Source organism: Plectropomus leopardus, chromosome 10 (assembly GCF_008729295.1).
Source record: "Plectropomus leopardus isolate mb chromosome 10, YSFRI_Pleo_2.0, whole genome shotgun sequence".
Lineage (NCBI taxonomy): Eukaryota > Metazoa > Chordata > Actinopteri > Perciformes > Serranidae > Plectropomus > Plectropomus leopardus.
In genome coordinates, this window is record NC_056472.1 from 8,526,127 (window position 1) to 8,549,795 (window position 23,669).

General features: G+C 39.7%; 1 protein-coding gene across 1 annotated transcript in view; it reads left to right on the forward strand.

Moving 5' to 3' along the window:
- LOC121949090 (transmembrane protein 163-like) overlaps positions 1-23,391 on the forward strand; it is a 39,375-nt gene extending 15,984 nt beyond the window's left edge. The window contains exons 3-4 of the mRNA XM_042494690.1: positions 22,070-22,303; positions 23,363-23,391. Of these exons, the coding sequence (XP_042350624.1) occupies positions 22,070-22,303; positions 23,363-23,391 (263 nt within the window). The remainder of the gene's footprint in view (positions 1-22,069; positions 22,304-23,362) is intronic.
- Positions 23,392-23,669: the final 278 nt, after the last annotated feature.

Genomic DNA, 23,669 nt, shown 5'->3' on the forward strand with positions numbered 1-23,669 from the left:
TCTCTCGAAAATCCCAGTGGATTATGAAATATAAGAGTTAGAACACAAGTTATCCTAATACAGCAGGATGATGGTGGAAGTGCAAAAGAAAACTCCACAACTTACAACAGATTTGCATGTGTTCCTTTTATGTGTTTTAAAATCAGATTTACTTTTTTTCATACTTGTATTGCTGCTTAGTAAGAAGACATAAGGCTGTGGTCAACATGTTTATTTGGTTAAAGATGCCACATTAGGTTTTTGTTTAAAGAAATAAAGTTTCTGTTTACACCCATTGACACATTTGTCACAATAACATGTTTATCTTTGTGGCCTGTAACATGAGTCTGATGCAGTTAATTCCTCAAAAGACATTTGCAAAATCTATGTGTTAAACATGTTTATTTGCTAGCAGTTGTCTTCTTCTCTGACTTTGTTGATGTGTTGCTGTGTTTCTTGGCGCTTTACCGTCACCTGTAGGTCAGTGGAATAGTGTGTTACCATTGAATGAAATGTGTAGCATTTCTACTCATGCATGTCCAGACAAAACAAGGGACCCATTCATGACCCATTCATAAAACCATTGCTCCACAGTGCTCACAACTCCACAGGGCACCTTTATAGTTCTGTGTATTTTTATGCCTCCACACCAGTGATGGCTGTGGCTGGAGCCATTATGTTTTCTTGTTGTTTGCATATATGTACATCCCTTTCTCATGCATGTGATACATAAAGAAAGCTTGAGGGCATTTTTTCCACATTTTCTTCAAATGTTCACTTGGACTTGGCGACAAATTGATTTGATTTAGTGGTCATGGGTCAAAGGCAAGGTCTCTGTGACCTCATCTGTCTCGTTCTTGTGAACGCAATATCTCAAGAACACCAGGAGGGAAATTCTTGAAATTTGGCACAAATGTCCTCTTGGACTCAATAATGAACTGATTTTGGGAGGTTAAAAGTTAAGTTCACTGTGACTTTTTGGTCATAATTTAAGAATTCATATGCAATTATGTCAAAATTACACACAAATGTCTAATAGGATAGATTGATGAAGCGATGGCATTTTATATCCAAAAGATCAAAGCTTAACTTCACTGTGACATCATAATATTCTGCAAAAACACTTTTCTGGCTAATACTCAATGTCATATCTTAGAAACAAAATGGTAGACATTTGGTCAGATACTGAATTGGTGACATTAATCTTGGGTGCCCATTAATCAATAATTGTTAATGCAGTGTGAAGCATTGGTATTGTTGCAGGACTATAAAACCTTGCACATGGATAGAACATCGATTTAACTGCAATCACCTTCCAGCCAATCAGAAAAACTGACTTTTTGTGGGCCATTATATAAAATTCAGATGTTACCAAGTAAAGGTCTTATTTATTGCACCTTAGACATAATTTTGGCTTCTTCTGTAGAGAGCAGAGGCTCATATAAATGAGACAGAAGAAATAGATATGTCCTTCAATTTAAATTTTGTTCTGCTTGGGTGCCGTTGCACTGGAGCAATTGCACTTACCTCTGTGCTGAACTACAAGATGAAATGTTCAATTTATTGGATGTTTTTTCAGCTTTTGTTTCCTATTAGATCTCCCAGTGTGTAAGTAGCTGAATAGATATTGTGTCATTATCAGGTGTGAGGGTATTTGTGATTTGTGTTTGTGTTATGCATTGTGCTTGCTAAGCGACCACAGGAAAGGCTGTTCCATATTCAGAGTAAGAGATGGACTGCATAGCAACAGGAGAGTTTCAGATTGCCTTGCAGAGCCTCAAGGAGCGGGCTGTAGGAGCTGGCCTGTGGACTAATAGGCTACCACACGATCAATCAGTGGCATTGCCAACAACCATTTAATTTTTGAGCAAGGAGAGGGGGGAGGGAGAAGAAGAGGGAGGAAGGGGAAAGAGAGGAGGGGGGAAAAAGCAGAGAGGGAGAAAATGGGAGGGGGGTGGGGGCAAAGAAAGTAGGAACAAGAAATGCAGTGAGAGCTGGACAGAAACTACGGAAACACAAAAGAGGAAGAAGACAAAAATGACTGACTGGGTGCTAGCAGACTATAGAGAAAATTAAGGATGGAGACAAAAAGGGAAATAAGGCCAGATTGAGGAGAAACTGTTAAGCAAAAGACATAGACAAAAGCAAACAAATGAAAGAATGAATCAGCAACTCCAAGACTTCAACGCACCAGTCCTGTTTTCTCTCTTTCATTCCTCTGTCGTTCTTTGTGTCCCTGCAGTAGATTTCTAATTTAACCCAGATACATAAAGTGAAAAGCCCAACATAGTTATAAATAAACCATCACTTTATGGATATATGTGTGCAGTGACTTTGCAGCAGTAGTTGGGAGGTGCTGAGTCTTAAAAGTTTGCTCAACTTGCACACACAACCTGCATATTTGAAATGTGGTGACAAGGCCACTATAAAAAAAAACAACCTTGTTTGACTCATAGACCTACAAGACTGATATCACACTTAAAACCCTGTCTTTCTCCATTAACAACAGTGAGTTCAGTAACTATAGATCCATGATCCCACTGCACCCCAGAATGATATCAGACCTAATAAAATATTTTAGCTAAACACAGCAGTAGACTTTGGTGGTTATTGGAATTTTCACAGTGGAGATAAGATCTGTATCTATATTTATATCCTCTATCGTACCATCTTGTGTGTTTTTGTTTAAGTATTCTGAAATTTTTTGGTGTAGGGCCAAGTTTTTATTTAAATTTTTTTTTGCTGTCTTCCATTTGGTATTAGTCTTGATCAGTTACGAAAGCAGTATTACACAGAATAGGATTATTTTATCATGATTTGAGTGAACCAACTCTTAAATGGTATATAAATGGTTTATATAGTTTTTGACTACAAGCAGCATTATGGTGAATTGTTTTCTGTTACAAGAGGGCCCCACTTTGTTTGTTCTCACATGAGGACAACCCTGCGCGTGCACCCAGATGAGGAGATACACATCTTGCCAACTGTTTCACACTATTCCATTGAAGTACGGGTTGTGGTATGACGCAAAGAAGTGTAGTAAGTAAGAAAAAGACAGCAGGTAAACAGCATCTGTGAAGTTGGACATTTTAACATGGGGTCTATGGTGACTGACTCAGCAGTGCTTATTTGAAGTGTTTTACTGTGAGTTTATATTGTATACATAAAAAGACAGACTTGGTTCATTTTAGCCAACAGAAGGCCAAAACCACAAGTTCATCCCACTCGCAAAATGTTATCTCTGCATTTAAAATCTGATTTGAGCTGGACCATTTCACTGATTGATATGTTCTTTCATCCCCATGAACACAGACACACTTGTTTCATTTTGAATCAATCCCACATAGACGATATATGTGGTTACAGCTTATTCTCACTGCCAGGGCATCAAATACAGCTGCATGGCCAGTGGCCATTGGCATCTCATTTAAACACATAAGGCACCGTTAAGAAGTCTGTATGAGATGCACCTGGCTTTCAGCCAACTTCAATGTTAACCCCTATGTGTCAATACTAGATGCGTAGAGCAAATGTCATTGTATAAAGAGCAAAAAACTCTGCACAGAGAGGTTGATGCATCAAACAAACACAAGACTTTCATCCAGGAGATTAGGTGTTTGTGTCCTGTGTGAAACCAAACGTCAACATTGAGTTTTTTTAAATTGTGTAATGTAGCCTACATGACTTGGCATACTTCTGCATGTAACCTTAACCAAAACCATAATCTTTTTCCTAACCTTGTTAGGAAAAAGTTTTGGAAACGTGTTTTCTATGAACACAGATGCACAAACAAGCATGCATGTAATTACAAATTGACACAGAAAGTAACACATTCAAAACTGATGCTAGGGTACCTACAGCATTATAGTTTGAGTTGGAGAGCCACTGGACAAGAGTGAGAGTGTGTTTAAGGGTGCCATATACCCATCAGTACTCCCACTATGTTTCAACTTTTAGGTGAAAGTAGTCCCCAAGAAATGTAGCCTACTATTTATTTCTTTTGTGAGTAATGTTAGGTAAAAACTACAGCGCTCAGCTGTTTTAGGAATTACTTTAACTTCTTAAATAATTAAACTATTTATTTGTGACTCATTTTAGAAGATTCATGTCTTCAAAAGAAACAAATGAGCTTGTGGCTACATGAAATACCAAGAGACCATATAGTGCATTGTTTGTTTTTGAGTTTTCATGGGATTTATCGACAATAAGAAAAAAAAAAAGGAATAACACCAGCCCTATCCTTCAAATGAAATGTGACTCGTAGCGTTTTCAGGGTGACGCACATGAGATTGATTGCTATTGACACCATGGATAATGAAAGACTAGGCTAGACCAGAATGAACATATTTGTAACTAAGACTGAAGATGCACGACGGTTTACATGATGATAATTATAACTCTTTATGTCAGCACTGTGATAAATTGCTGTAATATTATCAGGAATTGTCTGTGGTCATTAGAGATGCATTCGCTGACTCCTGCTGCTTCCACTATCTCATTTGCTACATCTGAAAGAAAAACACAGTCAGGGCAAAAACAAATGATGAATCACAGAAGGCAGAGTGTACACAATGGAGATGTTTGCATTCAGCTGTACAGTGGTATCTGCAGGCCATTCATCATATCTGGGCAGTCACTGCAGAAACACACTTGTACCAATACCCCCCCCTTCTCTCTCTTGCTCTAGTTCTACCTCTCCCTGCGCTTCACTCTCCCAATCCCTCGACCCCACCCACTTTCCCTCTTCTCTTCCTCTCTGCCCAAACCACCTCCTTTTCCAACTTCCACTCTCCATCTTCTGTTCCTTTCTATCTCTCCCTCCACCTTCTTATTCTTACACCCAAACCCCACCTACTGTCTGTCTCAGGGTAGAAAACACAATCATTTATTCATTTGTTTTCCCTTCCGTCCCTGTGCAGTCTATTTTTACTGGTGCCAGGCTATATAGTGTTAGACTTAGAAAACAAAACAATTTACGTCCTGGTGTTTCTCTGTTATCATGTTGACTGTGCCTTTAGCTCTTTTACCTTTTTGTTTGTTTTCTTTGCCTGTGTGACCATTGCGGTACGGTTATTGAGTTTATGTCAGTGTTTTGTCTTTGCAGAGATTGTATTTATATGGTACTGCTCTGTTTCGTCTGTATCTCTAAGAGCTCATTTATGCTCAGCATTTAAAATGGAAATGGGGGGGGGGGGGGGGGGGTGCAAAGGAAACATATTTGGTAAGATGATGAAAATGATTCTCAGTCCACATGTAGTGATGCTTATAATGGCCTCACATACCACCGCCGTCTACAGCACTCACTCCATGTCACGCTTGCGTCTAACGATCCAAAAGCAGACAGACAAAACAGATGTTAGAAAATATGTCACATGACAAACTGTGTTCGGCAACAATCGAGCAGGCACTGGTTGTTGAGCTCGCTCTCTTGAAGGTAGCTGGCTTGATTGCAGGCAGGTGTGTTGATTGACGAGTGCCACCAGGTGTGTAGAATGATGACTGCAGACAGAAAGGAGAGACAAAACCAAAACACACAAGGCACACATCAAACACACAAAAGTGACTTGGAAACAAACCTCATACTAACCAGTCGTGGTACTGCATTAAAAGGTACATTATTATGACCTCCTCCACTGTCGCCTTGTTTGTTGTTGTCTATTGGCTGTATCTGTGCCATCATATGTATGTATGTATGGGTATGTTGTTTAAAATCGATGCATTTAGTTTTGTGCGTAAAGGGAGTGTAGATGAGCCTTAAAGCTTTTAGAAAAATGTGCACTAAATTAATCCATAAATAAGGCTCTGTCTGTGTCTGAATATGTAACTAAGATTGAGCATAAATAAGCAAATAATTTCTTGATCCAAAAGGTGGACACAAACTGCAGGCCTGTGAAATGATAGTTTCTTATTAGGATCATTAATACTTGTGTTCACCTGATTGACTACCCAGAATCCTGTGTACCTGTGGAAAAGCAAATGTGTGTTTGAGACAGAAAGCCTGACTAAGTAAATGTTTTTGTCTTTATCTGTTGGGAAATAAGAAGCACAACATTGAGTTTTTCCTTCAAAAATCATCCTCTCCATAATGATGTGCATGTTTGCGTCAGTATTCTAGAGCCATTTACACTCCTGAAGGACAGAAATTAGCACAGCAGTGGCATACAGCTACCAAATTTCAACACATGCCACTTTAAGTTTCAGTCGAACTGAGTGGTTTCTTGCCTTCCTGTTTCGCATCTACTTTCACATGAGGATTATTTGTCCTTCCTGACACCAATTGTCCATTCTTTATTGTTTATTCAGTATCTGCTGGAGCTGCATGATTCTTTTCCATGATAGCAGGTTTTATAAAAATTGGCCTGGTTAATATGTAAAATGGCTGCAAGAGCTTTTAAGATCTTTTTCAGTTTTCGATCTGATTGATAGGCACATAAAGGCTGATATCACTTGAAGTTGTACCGATGTCTTGTGCACTCTCAGTAGAGGAAGTTTAACCTTCATCTTCACGTTTTTTGTGTGTCTTTTTCTTTAAAAAAAAAATACAAAGATTAAAAGTTGAACCAAATCCATCATACTTAATTGCATACATTATAGTGTTTTAAGTGTCTTCAGTATTTATATACAGCTGCCAAAAGTACAGGAATCATGCAAGTACCCCAGCTTCTTCAAATATGCAGAACTGCTTGAAGTGCTCCGAACAATGAGATACAGAAAGAGTATTATTTCCTGCCAGCTGACGGAAGAGAAAGTTATTGTTACTTTAAAAGATTTCCATTCATACTGAATTACTATTATCAGATGACCTCTGAATTTGCAGTGGATAATTTGCCCTGAATGCTTACTTTCTGAACAGGAATTAAAGACACGCACATTGGAAATACGGCAGATCAGATCACAGATATCCCTCTTCACAGATAACTCGATTGCATGCTAATACTCCACATACCTCCTCGGTGTTTAGGGACCTGTCATTTACACTTGAACAATAGCAGACAATGTGGAAGCAGAATGGGGCCACAGACTGGCTGTTGACTGGTATGTTAATCTTGAGTGGTTAAATGTCTCATTCTTTGCCTTATGTCAGTACACGCAGTACTCAGTGCTGGAGAGGATAATGCTGTCCTTAACAGCCCATGATTTAGCAACATGTGCCGTGACTGTATTTGCCATTTACTTGCAGTAATGAGTAGCAATTGGTCTGTATACAATTCACAGGCTTCAGCAGCATGGAGCATCACTATATAGTGTCTTACTGTTGACAGAATGGGGACAAGGGTGCTTTGACGTCTCAGGGAGAGAGTGGGGTTATTGAGGTGGTTGCTGCTCTGCAGCTACCGCCATGATCCCTGCTCTCAGTGACTGCAGCACATAGGTGCATCATGGAAGTTTTACATTAAAAAAAAGATTTTAAGACTTTCATGTTGTGAAAAGTCAGTAAGTTTACCTACAAACTATTCTGGAGCCGCCTGACAGTGCCCTGGCTATGTTTTTCTACAGACGAGCAGGACGTCACTCACCTTGATTTTATTTAATATTATTATCATTATTATTATTATGATAGTAGTGTTAGTAACAGTATGATTTTCTACACTACACAATACACTTCTTATTAATGTATTATTTTTTCTTTCTTTTTACTTATGTATTTACTAATTAACTAATTAATTTATTTATTTATCTTTATCCCCTCCCCACCCCACCCCCCTTGCTTTTGACTCCAACATACCGAAATGAGTGGTTTAGAATTTAGGTACATGCTTACACACACAAACAAACACACACACACACACACACACACACACACACACACACACACGCACACCCTGCATATACTAATATTAATCCAACATCCTCAACCCTTGTGGAAATTGTGATAACCAAAGTATTTTGACTGTTTTTATTCCACCCTGTTGATGTCGTGTTGGTGTTTATTCGTGTCTTTTGTCTTGTAATAAAATAATAATAAAAAAAAAGTTTGGTGGATCAAACTAACTGTTTTTCTTGATCCACTTTTAAAGAAATTCTGTAGCATTTTATTTCATGTTGTTAGTAGATCTGTGATGTTTGCATGGAGTCAAAAACATAAACTACGATCAAAGTGTCTACTGATTTTGGATAGCCATCACCTTGTAATATCCAGAACAAAATGACAAAAATTATAAATGTCCAGCATGAGTTGCAGTTTTGACTCATAATGCTCATAAACCATTGTTTCTTTATTGTGACATCAGAGAGGATAAATTAACAGCTAAGAGCTGCATGACTTGCTGTCTCCAAATGAGATTTCCCTGCGTGGGACTGTGTAACACTGATGATGCAGGATGACAGTCACCAAAACTGTCAAGCAAATCTTATCTTCCTGTCCATATTACATGTATTGTTTACTCTTCTTGAGTTGTAATGAATGAAATAAAACCTACACCCTTGACTCGTGCAGACATATTGATGCTACAACATCACAGCTCATATTTACACGCGGTACAGTGTTTACAGGTTATAATGCTCAGACTGGTTGTATCCAGAGGCATTTTGGTCTACAGTGTTTGATAAGACCCCCCAGAAATCAAAAATGAACTAAAAGGTTCCAGTTATTTAAATTTGCAACTGGCCTGGTGATAGGGATGGGGATTGAAACCTGGTTGTATTGAAGACCGCCTATTCCGCCTTTTTCAAAACCCATAAATGTTTGAGCTTACTGAAACTGCAATCGAGTCCCGTGGGTCCTGTAACTTAACATTGCATCTCGAGTCTAGTCACGTCATTTAACCCCAAGCACACCCAAACTTTGTAGCAAGTCCCGTCAGTTAAAAATAGCGATCTAGTGTTGAAATCAGAGTTTAATGTTTTTCATTTAGTGCTGCTAATATATTTTTTTCTATTGTTAGTTATTTGTTATAATGAAGGGGCCCTGGTGCATCAGCCGTGTTTATTGAAGGCTAGAAATGTTTTGTTCTGTTCAGAAACAGTCACTTGTTAAGCAATAAAAAGTGAGACCAGTTCTGCTAAAAAAGTATTGTCGCCTCGTCCTTCCACCGATCGGAGTCTTGATAATAGTGTCAATATCAATGAAAATTCACAAACCCCATCCTTAAAAGAAACTATAAAACATTTGACTCATTTATTGTTGATTAATTGTAAAAAAAAAACTATATGTGTGTGTGTGTGTGTGTGTGTGTGTGTGTGTGTGTGTGTGTGAAAACTTTACTGCAGTGCCTATAATTTAAAGCACTTGAGTCAGTTGCACTTGTCAGATATTGTAATCCAAACTATAAATTGTATGGTACGGTGATACTGCATTATAACTGCATGGTCTTCTGCAGCACCACCCTGTCACAACAAACAGATCCCCTGCTATTCACACTCTGTGAAGCTCCTCCGAGCGCAGTAGTGTGGTCGTCCTCAGTGTTCTCGGTTTCTCACACCAGATGCTTCAGTCACATCTTCCCTCCTCCTCAGCGCCAAGAGGACACAGACAAATCATCGCCTGAGCATACACATATAGATGTGACATCCTGACATGGCAGCCAATGGTGTAGGTTGAAGATATATGAATACATTTGTTAAAGCAATACAGTCAGAAGTACTGCAAACTTTTAGATGGAGTGATACTGAATTTAATAAGAAATGTCACCTTTTACTCCCACAACAACTCCTTTTCTGCCACTAATTCCCCTTTCAAGGATTTAATGAAATCAAGGCAACCTTACCTTAATAATTAGTGACTGAGGTGTCCACTGGGTGTTTGCTGTGGCATGTGTGTAACACTGCATGTGTAAGTGTTTTTTACTCAGGCCTTTGTTCTGTAATATCTTTATAACGCTGAGGATAATGTCAGAGTTATAAATCAAAGATGTAATGTTCCCCGAACACCCATTTGTCTTCTTCTCTATTAGGCTCGGTCATTCATCTCCACCCATTAGTGGATCGTGGCCAAGCCTGCGCCAATAATAAAGTCAATTTTTGGTGTTTTATTTAGTTTTTTTCACACTATTTATATGTACCTCTTACGCAACTTGGCGTGTATGCATTTAAATCCTAAGACTTGAACAGAGGAAGAGAGAAAATCTGAAGCAATGTGAGATTTACCAGTTAGTTCACAATTTAAATGCTGCACAGCTAGTGGAGTTTAAAAGGGATAGTTCAGATTTTTTTGAATTGGTATTATATGGAGCTCTTTTCCATAGACAGCATATTATTAACAGTAGATTTCAGTCTGCACATTTCCAGTTTGTTGAAGCAGGCTGGAGTCCGACATGGAAGCTAAGCAATGTACTGCTGTGGAGGGGTCAGCAACAAAATGTATTTTAAACAGCAAAAAAAGAAAAGTCCAACATAAAAAAAACTCAATAGCATTTAAACTGTATGTTATATTTACATTATTTTCACTGCTTCACTTTAATGTAAAACAGTGATTTCCAATGGGAAAAATAAACTGTTACACCACTCTCTTCAAGGCTTCACTCACCCCAAAAAAACATGTATTTAACATTACTGAATACAGGAGCTGCTGGTCTACTGCTGCCTTAATTAGTCACTTTGATTATGATATTGTGTAATTTGGCATTTAAAAGGATTAGTTTGGCAGACCAGTAGCTCCTGTGTTCAGCGAGCTTAAATGACCATCTTTCCCAGTGAAATCCAGTGGCTTTGATGAGAGTATAGATTGGAAGCTTGAAGCCGAAACAGACTAACAGAAAGGTAAAGTAGTGTAAATACTCGCATAAACTCACACCGTGTCCTTGTTTGTTAATGCAATACCTGACAGCAAGTAAAGAGGGACCATAGCCATTGCCATAGCAACAGAATAGCAATGAAACAGTGTAAAACTACCATACTGTGGCAACTTGCACATATTTGTCAACAGGCATTTACTCATTTGTCACATCTCCAGGCAATGTTAATCTTTAATTGCTATTCAATACAGGGAAACACAAATTCACAAATAGAGTCAGACAATACAGCTGTGCTCATGAAGTTTAACAGCCAACTCACAAATGATGTAAACTTTAAACAAACAGGAACATTACAATAAGCAGCATAAACATCTACCATGTGTAGGCCAATACACTGACTGTGGATAAGAACTGCATTAGTGATCAAAGTGACAAGTGATTGAATAATATATCTCTGTTAATTGATGGCATGGATACAAAATAAAAGAGTTTTGCTTTATCAAAGCAGAAATGACCACTTGTGCAAATGCTCATTCTGTGATTGTCTGAAAGTGGTATGGGAGTGATAGCGGGTTGTGTCTGTAGAGCAAAGCCTTTGAACAAGCGTGTGTGTGTGTGTGTGTGTTTGCATAGGCTACACCTGTGCTGTGCTGTAAACCCCTTGATGTTCAGGGGGATACCATGTGGTCATGCATGGTTTGTTACACAGCTTCAATCATCAAATCCTCTGACTAAACTGAATAAATTATGAACGCAGGAACAGACACACGTAGAGACACATGTTTAGGTTGGGCAACATACTGCTAGCCAGTGTAGCTAACAGTGGTAATTTACACCAAGGATTTGTTCCCTCTGATTCAAGAGCTGCCTTTTATAGCGTATTTGTTTGCAGGAGTGTCACTGAAATATTGCATCTGGCTTTGTTATTCATGTGTAAAACTTGATAAATGCTGAAGACAAATTGAAGTTAAGAAAGCTGAAAAACATTATGGAATTTTGTAATGAGACTGACTTTTTTTTATAACATTGGGATTTAGACTTGGCCAGCGTTGTCAGGGTGATTCTTTCCATCTCAGGGTTGCTGCTCAGCCTCATGCTGAATGGATTTCTGTAGAGGTTTTTACACTACATTAACTGTCTGATCCCACTTGTAGTTTGTGACAGGTGGTCAGATGTAACAACCACGCTGCTTAGGCGCTTTGACATGGTTAATGGGCCAGAGTGACTCTATGGTACGCAGTCCAGTCAGGTCCAGGTTTTATTTGAGTGCATTATTTAAAACAAACAGAGCAGCATGACTTAAAGATGTTTCGGTGGACTGAATCACACTGAACATATTGGCCCATAATTAAAATATGAACACAACGTATAAACTTTTCTGCACACAGGAAGACAAAGCTGTGATAGAAAAGAAAAAAAAAATTGTAGTGGCCAAACAATGTAATTACAGCGTCATGTGATACCCTGCAGCCTAAAAAAATCTTTTTTCCATTGACCTTAAGGTGAAAGATGTTTTTAAAACGCATGATTAAATATTTTTTATAGCCATTCAAGTTTGTAGGTTGCTGAACTGGAAGTTCGTCATGCATTTAACATTGTTTCAGGTTCTCCTAGTACATCCATGGTTTTACTGCATGTTTCCCCATGCATGAGTTCATGTTGTGAATTTATATGGCTTATGTGACCTGCAGATATTCCATTTCCTCACTTGGAGAAAAAATATGGGTGGAGCATATTTCAGTCGCTCCAGCAGCACTACACCCATGGAAGTTACCTTTGGTTCTGTCAACATGCAAAGTCACCTGCTGCAGCTTTAAAGACAAAACCATTGAGGTTATTCTATCTCACTGCAGTAATGCTTCAATATTGATCCCCTTCTGAAGAGAAATTGTTTTGAAAACTCTGAAGGGCTAATTCAGGACAGATGCAGGGTAAGAGATAGTATATTTTCCAACCAAGTCAGACCAAGGTCCGAGGCACATAACTGTATAACTTGAAATGACTTCATTCCAGTTGTGTACCCTTGTTTTCCATCAACGCTCTGCGCTTTTTATTTTGAACCAACCATGATAAAAGGCAGGCGGGCGTAAGGTATGAAAGCTTCGTGGCACTGAATTCTCTAAACAATTATGCTGACTAGTATGTTTTTTAAGGAGGAAATCATTGCAAGTATGATTTTCTCTTGCACACACTTCACCTTGTTGTTTATGTGTCAGGGAACTCTGTGTAGGCAGTTTTATCAGAAGCTACGGAGTTGTTTTATCTGTGTATTTGCTTGGCTGTCAAAAACTCTCCATCTGCAGCGTAATTATAGGACAGCCTCTCGAGGCAGCCTCACACCATCTTTTATCAGTCAGCAGCACTTGACTATTTTTACTCATCACTGATGAGCCAGAGAAGTGAAGGTGTGATCGGATATAAACGTCAGAAGAGAATGTGTGCGTCTGAGCGAATGTATGTGTATGTGTGTGTGCATATATGTTCAGGAAATTTCTTGTCAGTCACAGTGTGATTGAAATGTTCTACCTGTCTCGTGTCATTGTGTATCATGTTTCACAGCGGCTCTGTGAAGTTTAGACATTTCGTTTCACAGACATTTTCGACAAAAATGTTAAACTGAAGGGCTATCATTGTGTCTGAAAAATTCACGTCACTTAATATTGTTACTGTCACTGTGGTAACCAAAGTGCAAATGCAGCTCAAGCAGTATGAAGGATTTTATCTGGGAGACATGATGAATTTTGAGTATTTATCTGTCTGATGTTTATGGGACCCTGTAGTGTCTATATTCTCACCTCTCTGGTCTTGTATCATCACCCTGGTGCTGTTGCATGTCATCTATACATAAGACGAACAGCCTTGTGAGTGTCATTAAATATTGATAGCAGCTCAATTAATCACACTGTGTACCCCACAAGTTTGCAGCGCCGGTGTCAACACCAAGTGAGGTGGTAGACAGCTAAGCGAAGTCCATTTTAAGATTGTAGCTGTGTTGGTTTGATTGCTGTGGGGGTTAAAAAATAACATTATTTTAAATTATGCAAACACCTTGTTAAAGTGTACTTAGATCACCATTTTTGAATGTTATCATTTAATATTATGGGCATTATGGTGGTAATCAGCCTCAGAGGTATGGGTTGGAAGAGGCCTGCAACACCTACTAGTTGGTTTAGAAAGCTGTTATCAACCCATTAAAGGGCCATTATATCACTTGTCACTGGAAGTGGTTTTGTTCACTTTCACTTTTCACCATGTGAGTTGGGTTGGGTTGAGAAAACAGTTTATGTTACGTTAAGTAATGTGATGTTACATGATTATACATGACATGACGTATGTAGGTTCAAATAAGTCAGCATTGATTTTTAGTTTCACATGGGAAATGAATCCTGGTCTCCTGGGTGAAGTACTTTTGGTGCCAATACTGTTTGGTTAGGTTTAGAAAAACAGAGCATGGTTTTGGTTAAAATTAGTATGTTTGTTTCGTAATGTGAAGAAACTTGATTTGGAATGACATGACGTACCGTAACTTTTAGTTTCACGCAAACCCTTTTCTCCCAGGTGAAAGTTCTGTGTTAGTTTGACCCATACACCTTTCCCAACCTCCTCCCCAAACAGACTTTTTTTTGCTAATTATACTCCTGTTACAATTACTGCGGCCACTAAAGGTTGCAACCTACTAGCAGGTATAGCAGGCCCTTCAAACAAATATCCGTGAAGCTGATAGCCACTGATATCAATTATTCAATCAAGTGATTACATTCCAACTGGGTACTTGAATACATGAGAAAAAATAAAGGACCATCCTAGATTTGTTTTTGTTACTTGTACCACTGTGAATTCAATGTGCAGGATGTCAGACACTTATCATTACTCCACTAAACTGTTAAGAGCCCCACCCCAATAATATCATGGTCGCCTACTAAAACACTGTGCAGGTCAATTATGATTTATTTTCCGTCTCATATTTAAGTGTTTCTTAGAACAAGACATGGTTGCTGGACTGTGGAATCAGTCAACAATTGCCATAATGTCTGAGTCTGAGGCCTCACAGCATGAATAATTATCTTATCTCTCAGGCCACCAGACTGTTACATACTCATCATGACTCAGCTGATGATTAGTTTTCCATATAACCACTGGGAAAAGTTTTTTAGTGATGGCTAAACATACTCCTGGTTCTTGTTATCACTTGATATTTTATGCATTTAATCATGTTTTATGTTCCTTAGTCCATGTGGCCACGTGTCTGTGTTCTGTTTTACCTGACTGCAAGTCCCCCCCAAAAGAGCTCACACACATCCGCAGAAAATGTTATACAACTGTCTACACCATCCGAGCAGTATTACCCATTACTGAAACTTAATTGTAAAATTGGTAGAATTTACCTTTAATGCAAAACAGAACACATAATAAGAGGATCAATCAAGGCCAATCACAAGTATTGCAACCTGACAAATTATCTTTTCCGCATGTTAACCCGAATAGGACTGTCTGTTAAATTATATTCCACCTTTTCCACTTTACTGAGCCTTGCTTCTCACCATCACTGTAGCAGTCACTCTGCTCTAGCAAGTGAAAGAGCTCTCTGTAGTTTATTAAAAAACTGAAAAAAATCACATGTAAACCCATAGCCATGTTCTACTGTTGTCTATAGGATTTATTTTTTAAGAACATCCTTTTATTAATTAAGAAATGAATAGTCCAAGAATCAAGCTTTTGAATGGACTCTTACTGAACTATTAGCCTTTCTTGCTTCATGCAATGGGGGAACACAAAAGGACCAGGCGGTAGAAATCCCAGTGCAGCCAACAGCTAGTGATCAATGGTAAACTGATGCTTGCAATGGATCCATTACCCAGAGGCCTGGGCTTCCTCGTGCTGTAATTTGTTACCTGGGAATAGATTATATGGTGGTGAGGGTGGCCTCAGGGAAAAGGGACTGCCCAATTTACCCTAATGCATTCCCTTTTTTTTATTTTCAGCCTTATGGTGGGGGGGGGGGGGCTTTAAGTGGGTGAGGAAGAAAGAAAGGGAGACAAAACAGTGAGCAAGAACAATGGGCATGCCATTAATCTTTATTCCATGAGGTAATTTCAATCTCTTCCTTCATCTTTTTGCAGGGTAACAAGGTATAATTGGTGCAACCGATGTCACCATCTCCCTTTGTCTCTCCTCCCATGCTTACACACAGCTTTACGCCTTCTAAGCTTTTATTAACTGAGAGTAAGCAATGACAGAGACAGGCGTGGGCATAGTGAGAGAGGGCAAACAGAGGGAATGTGAGAGAAAGGCCAGGTAGTGAAGTCAAGAAGAGAATAAGAGGAACTTAGTGACAGCAGATAGAGAGGGTTAGATGTACAGGAGTCACTGAGCTCATAATGGAAAAGAACAAGAGGAAAGTGAACAAAGATTGCTCATGCTGCATGACCATGGAGGAGCTGAACCAAAGCTGCTGAATGGCCTCTTAATGTGGATAAGAGTTTGTTGCTGTTGTTAATTCTGTTGGAAAATTCCAGTTTGGTATCTGATTGGACAATGTGTGATCAACAGTTCTACAGCGGCTTAGTGCTCTACATCACTCAATACATAAACAGTAGGTTCAGATCTGATGTTTTGTGATATCTAAAGGCCCAGACACATCAAAATGACATCAAAGAACTAGAGGCTAACTAGAGGAAAGCTGACTGTTGCATTGCCTCACGCCACTTGTATTTTGGTCAAAGATACAAGAGACACACTGCTAAGACAAGAGCCAACAATCAACTAGCACGTCAATCTGCGCTTGTGTAAGAGGAAATAACTCCTTACCAACAGGCGGTGGTAGCACGAATTTGTCATCCATAAAGGGAAACAAAATTCAGGAGAGATTCACAACGCTTCTTAGCCAGTTAGCACATTAACAAAACACAACCTGATGTTGCCAGAACAAAGGATATTTACCATGCATTAGTGAATATCAATACAAACAATTATGAACCTTTTCTTTGAAAAAGTTCAATGGCAAAAAAATAATCCAACTTTATGTAACAAGTTTGTTTTGATCTCATGCCGTGATGACTTTAGCCATTTGTATGCTTTCCACACCTCTGTTTCTCATCTCGTCTCAAGACACGGAAGTACTGACAGAATTGCGAAGTTGGTGATTTGCTATTTAGTATTAAGTTAAAGTCACTGACTTAAAAAAATGGCTTTTAAGGTTACTCTGGTAATTTATGCTAATGCTAACTTAGCACATAGCTAGTTATGAAGTATTAGTATTTAATTAGTATTACATAAAATAATAAATAATTGGGTTTAAAGAAGGACAGTTAGGGTTAGGGTAGCAGGAAGATATCTTATTACTTATAAAGCTAATCATGTCTTTGTGTATTAGGAATTACAAAGTGCATTATTTCTGCATTTGGTCTCATATTCATTCACTAGAGTGTAGCATTTTAACAGGCTTCATCAAGTCGGTGGGATTGTGTTGTGCTAGTGATGGGTGCGGTTTGTAGGAGCGTGTCTTGTATGCTACGAATGGAATGTGTCTGCAGCTATACATGTCTCTCTCATGTTGTTGATTCAACATGCTAAATCACCAAAAAGATACCCTGGCAACTGCTGACAAGGGCCGACCAGTGCCAGCGGTGTGGGACACATTGAAAGAACTAGGGTGACAGAAGCTCATGAACAGCCCAATGCTGACCAATGGCTGACCGTCAGCGTGGTGCGTCAGGGTGCTAAAGGTGCAGGAATCGATCTGACAACCACTTTTGAATTCCAATATTCTTTCTGTTAGAATATTTCACTTAAGATATAAAGAAACCATGGCAGCCTGACCTTCAATTGAATCAGTTTGACCTTCAATTAGACCTTTTAGTTTGCAGGCTCTGTATTCATTCCTTAGCAATAAAATACATTCAAAACACAAATATCTGTCTAAAAATAGATGGTTATTCTGGTTCTTGTGGAGGTGTTTAATGCAGTTCCAGCAGGGGTGACGGGATAACAAAGGGTAAATGTTACCCCCGCATACCACCGGCTAAATGCACATTCCCTGTAGTTTTCATCCACAGTTTATACAAGTTTCTTTTGTCAGTTTCAGGATCATTTGTTTTCTCCGGCGCTGAATCATAGTATCCTCTTGTGAGCACCCACCCATGCTTGGTTGGTATGAAAACAAACAAACCTACGTCATCACTCGACCCAGTCAAAGCATTGTCTCACGTCGATTCTGTCAGGCAGACAGATGAAAAGAAGGCAACAAGACGGAGTAAGTATGATGGAGAGAATGCAGTTGTCAGACGCAAGAACACAAGTATGCAGCAATTAGTCCTTAGGTGCAGCCGAAGTTTAGATTTATAGCAGAATCCTTGTAGATTGTGGGGTGATTGGCAGTCTTTCTGCTCTTAATGAACCAGTGCAGCCTTGTTTCCGGTTGAAATCCTCAAGGATTACACCTTTGCTGCAATTTAAACCTGAGAGGTTACAAGTGTTTTGTCTTGATCTGTGCAGTAGACACACACACAGACTTGAGACAGAGGACTAATTTGCACTCATTTTTCTGCCACCTCTCTGTGAGAGCACTTAGATGGTGCCTGAGTGTGTGTTTGTGAGTGTGTGTCTAAAAAACATGATCCTTGCTGATAAACCAGAAATAGATTTATCTTTCACAATTTCAGCAATCTTTTATAACAGTGACTCAGGATGTTTTACTGAATGAACAGCCTGCAGAAAAGGTGTCACACTGCACTTAGAAACTAAACGCATCATGTATTGTAGGTGTTTGTGTGAAGTCAGATATCTGGAATGAAGAGGTTGACAGATCCTAGCAAAGCATTTACTGTTAGCAACAGTAAATGCTTTGCTAGGATGTTGTTTTGCCGTCCCATTTTTGTAAGAATTTCATTAAGTTTGGCATAAATGTCCACTAAGACTTAACAAAGAACTGATTAGAATTTGGTGGTCTAAGGTAAAGGTTACTGGGACCTCTTCTGTCTCATTTTTAAGAATGCGATACCCCAAGAAGATCTTAAGGTAATTTTGTTTCAAATTTGCCACAAACGTTCACTTGGACTCAGTGATGATCAGATTAGATATTGGTGTTCAACAAGGTCAATGTAACCCTCAACGCTCATCCTCATAAACGTGCTATCTCAAGAATACCTGGTGGGAATCTGGCACAAGTATCCACTGGCAACCAAAGATGAACTAATAATATTTTGGTGGTCAAATGTTAAAGGTCAAGGTCACATGACCTTGTCTGTTTCATTCTCGAGATCATGATATCTCAAAACCACCCTGAGGGAATTTATTCAGATTTGGCACAAAGGTCCTCTTGGACTCAGAAATGAACAAATTAGAATTTAATGGTAAAGGGGTTAAAGGTCAAGGTCACTGTGAGCTCACAAAACATATTTTTGGGCATAACTCAAGAATTGCTTTACTAATTTTGACAAAATTCCACACAGATGTCTAATAGGATAAAATGAAGAAGCAATAACATTTTATAACTGAAAGGACAAACGTCAACTTCATGAAACATCCATGTTTCAACAGACATGGATGTAAAGTGGAAGTGCAACTAGCCTGGTGCGCAGAGGCATACAACCGTGAGGTGGTAATTCTACTTTATTATTATCAGCAGATTGTGAGCTTACGAATAGCACTGAAATGTTCCATGTTTTCAGCTCACAGCTTACCTAATGCATGGAAACAAAACTGTAAAACGATCTTAGCTGAAATTCAAGATGTCAGTTGTCCCCATCTGCTGCTCAGCTCCACTGCCTGCAAAGCTGTGGCCCTGAAAGCACATACTGTATATACAGAACTTTAGCAGCCTCTCACTCAGCACAAGCACACACTAAGTGATACCATAGCCAATTCTAATATTCAAGATCAGAGCAGAAATAGCACATTGGATGTGTTGTTTGCACCTCGATAGATCCTAACCTGTTTTGTTGTTGTTGTTGTTGTTGTTGTTGTTGTTGTTGTTGTTGTTGCTTCTCCAGTGTGACAAACATAGACAGCAGAAAAAGGTCTGTTTTTAATGAAATTTAAAGCAATAGTTTGACAGTAATTGCTACTTCACTCTACCAACCCGGTGAACAAAGTGTTAATGATTCTATTGATAACTGCAGCAATTGCAAACACATCCCCATCTGTTCTTTTTTTTTTACTTTTAATCTATGTATGTGTTTGCAGAGAACATCATTGCTCTAACGTGATAAATATGGCAGCTTGTTTTTTTAACAATTGAACCTTGTTGCTGCTTGTTTATACTTTGTGCTTCTAATTTTGTTGATTTTAAGTGTCTAAATAATATCTCTGATGAGTCATTGCAACATATGGTTGTTACAGCCTGTGTCTAAAAATGGCATGCTGTATCTGCCCCACATGTCTGCCTTTACTCACTTTCATCACCTACAGTTCTGTCATTTTGCAAAGATCTTCCTAATTTTAAGTGTCACAAACAGGCTCGGTGAGTGTCACAAAAAAGGACAAATTATAGATATTACAAAAACATAATTTATTTAAAGTTGACAGTAGCCAGTGGAAGTCAGCATTAATGACCTTCTGATCCATGCACTGCTTTCAACAATAAAGCAATGCCAAAATGTTTTCAGTGTGGTGCCAGAATGAAAGGAAAGAAAAAAATGTAGGCTGGCACTATTGAATATCTCACTAGCACGTCCATTTATTGCTTTCAGCAATAAAAAGCAACACTTGGATATGTGAGTTACAGTCAGACCAATGTGCCAAAATGAGAAGAAGGAAAAAAATGCAGGGTAGCTGCCAGCTAGGGACAGTGTGAGAAAGTGAGATAATGGCCCAGCTTGCACAGCTTAGAGGGCTCAGGCTGACCAGGAGAGTTACACCAGCTGACGATTAGCCCATGTTAGCCATTTGATCACTGAATTAAACCAGGACAACCCACTAGACACAGTGGAATGAATAGTTATAGTTTTGAGTTTTGGTTAGGCAGCATCTTCCAGCAAGCAAGTCTCGCTGTCAGCGAATTTGTATGGTGGTAATTTAGAGATTGCATATTGAATTGGGATTCAAACTTTCATAAGTCGTATGTGATGTCATTTTGTGTCTAGTGTTTGGTAGGCAAATACATTGTAAACTGTAAACTCAAACTTGTAAAATCACAAGTTTCATCACAATATGTTCCTACATCCAGTGTCTGGACGACAATATCATAAAAACTGCCATGATACAATTTCAACCCGATTCAATTCAGGGTCCTTCGATGGATATGAAATGACACCAGTAAATACGCACATTGTCTTTCAATTCGGCTGCCTACCATTGTCTGCCTGACATTAGCACTGTTGAATTCTTTAGGAAGGAGGTACGCTTGGTGCGCCCTCTAGACTCAGGGTGGGGGACTCGTCTTGATGAGCTCTGCGCTGCTTCATACCCCGGGGTGAGGACCAGGGGCCTCATGTACAAAGACTTGCGTGGATTTCCTGCTGAAACATGGCGTACGCTCAAATCCAGAAAACGTCGTACGCACAAAAAAAACCTAATGTATGAATCTGTGCGCACGCATGAATCCAAGCACATTCCCTTTGTACATCCCAATCAGCGTGGAATTGAGCGCACATGTTGGAGTACCCGACCACTCCCTGTCCACGCCCCCATTTAAATACGCAAATCATATTTAAATAAGCCCTGCACCTGAGATTCCCCTCTCTGCACGATCAGAAAATAAGAAACAAAAGATGAGTAAGACGGGATTTTAAGCTTCCATTCATTAAGTTTAAACACTTACACGGATCACATACTATTGTTGCAAATTAGTGCAGAAGTGCGTCGGGGAGAAGGTGAGGCTGATAAGTCTTTACGCACACTTTACGCACGGGGTTATTAACATGAGTACGTTGCGCACAGTGACAAACAGGGGCTTGTTAGAAAGATCTGAAACTGTAGTTTAACCAGCAAAACACAGCAAGTCACTAACTCTAACGGCTGACTAGTAATGATGCGGTGAAGACGGGATATGATTTGGGGGCGCACATGCTCATTGCGCATCACAGGGACTAATATTAGGACAATTACACGACAAATTTACTTACCAAGAAGCCACCCATCGCGCACAGTGCCAGTTTGTAGTCTGTTCCCAACCATGCTGTTACTCAGAATGCGTGAATCGTGCGTTGAACCAGGCCACCTCGCCACAATGTTGGTTAACTGCATTTGCGCATCACATATGATCTGTACATTGATGGAATGAAAGTGTTTCCTGTTCACGTATACAAATTCATCATGTGACGGCGCTTTTATAGCAATGTGTGTGCAGTCGATAGCTCCGATTACATTAGGAAAACCGGCTCTCGCTGCAAATTGCGCTTTAATGTTGACCTGTTCAGCTGCATGGTATGGGAATTTGATATATCTGGCTGACATGCAGATAATTCCGTCCCACACAGCTGGCATGGCTCGGCTGAGGATCGACTGGCACAGTCCCGATCGGTCGGCCAGCTCCCTCTGGAATGCCCCGGTTGCCAGGAACCCCAGTGTGGTCAGCACCTGTATGGGCACAGGCAGCGCATGGCTCCTGGCTGTGTTGCGCTCCAAGGCCAGCCGCAGCTCTGCGCACAGTTCCACGAGGATTGCCCTCGGGAACCTAAAGCGGCTGATGAGCCAGTCGTCATCGTGTGCCAGTACATCGTCTCTGTCTCGAAACACACGCTCTCTTCTAATTGCACCATTTGCAATGTCCTCTAATGCTGCTAAAGCTGCCATTGTTTTCAGCGGTACTTTTTGCACCACTTTGCGCACGCTTTTATATCCACTCATGTAATTGGAGACACGTATGTGTGTGTGTGTGTGTGTGTGTGTGTGTTAATTGTTCACTGGTGTTAATTGTTCATGTGTCTCTGATGTGCACATCATTAAGTCATCATTCAGAGGACGGATTGGTTACACATGTGTTTATTTTATGTTTCCCAGGATCACCTCTAAGTGTCGCCAAAGTATCAACGGCTGTAGAAACGTGCGTACGCCAGCTATGAAGTTGGCGTGAGGCACCGCACATTTCCACGGTCATTTCACTCTTGATACATCTGAACTTTGCCGTGAGAAAGAGCGTACGCCACGTTTTGTGCGTACGCACCCTTTGTACATGAGGCCCCAGCTTATTGTGAGGCAATATTGCTGGTGGCTGAGACACTTTGTTACCCCGCTGAGAATAAGGAGAGGAGAAGAACAAGGTTTGGGAGGAAGGATTGTAAGACCTGAGACAAACAGGGGAGAAGGGTTAGACACACCTATATAGGTCCCAGCAGGTGATTAAACTGATGAGGCCCAGGTGGGTGAATTAACAAGATGCAGGTGATTTGAGTTTGTGGGAGAGAGAAATATGGTCTTACTCCTCAATCTCAGTTATAATACTACATTTGTCTTCTGATGCTATTTTTTTAAGCCACACTATTGTCGTGGTGATTTTGCAGTGCTGATTTTTAGCATGCCAACATTTGTTTATTAGCACTCCACTTTGGTCCAGACTGAAATACCTCAACTGTTAAATTGTCATAAGTTATCATGGAGATATTTACCAAAGACATTCCCATGAACCCCAGCTGTAGTTTGTGTTTAGTGCTGATCAGTTCACCATGCTAATATGCCAAAATATGATGGTGAACATTATAGGCCTTCTTGCGAAACATCAGCATGTTAGCAGATGTTAGCATTCAACTTAAGTCATTGCTGTGCCTACGTAGGCCACAGCCTCACAGAGCTGCTGGCATGACTCTAGTATCATACTGTATTTTTGACATCTGACAACATGACTTACTGGGAAATCTCTGATCAAAGCAAATATATTTATTGATAATAAATAATGAATAAAAAATATCAGTAAATCATATCAACAAATCCAAAAATCCAGTAATTAGGGGAGAACAGGGATGGTTGTGACATAGTCCAACTGCAACGAGTCATTTTCCTCTAATCAGAAACATGCTGTAGTGATGACACTCGTACTGCACAGGCTCAGTTCGAGAGTTACACTGTCCCCATATGTAATTA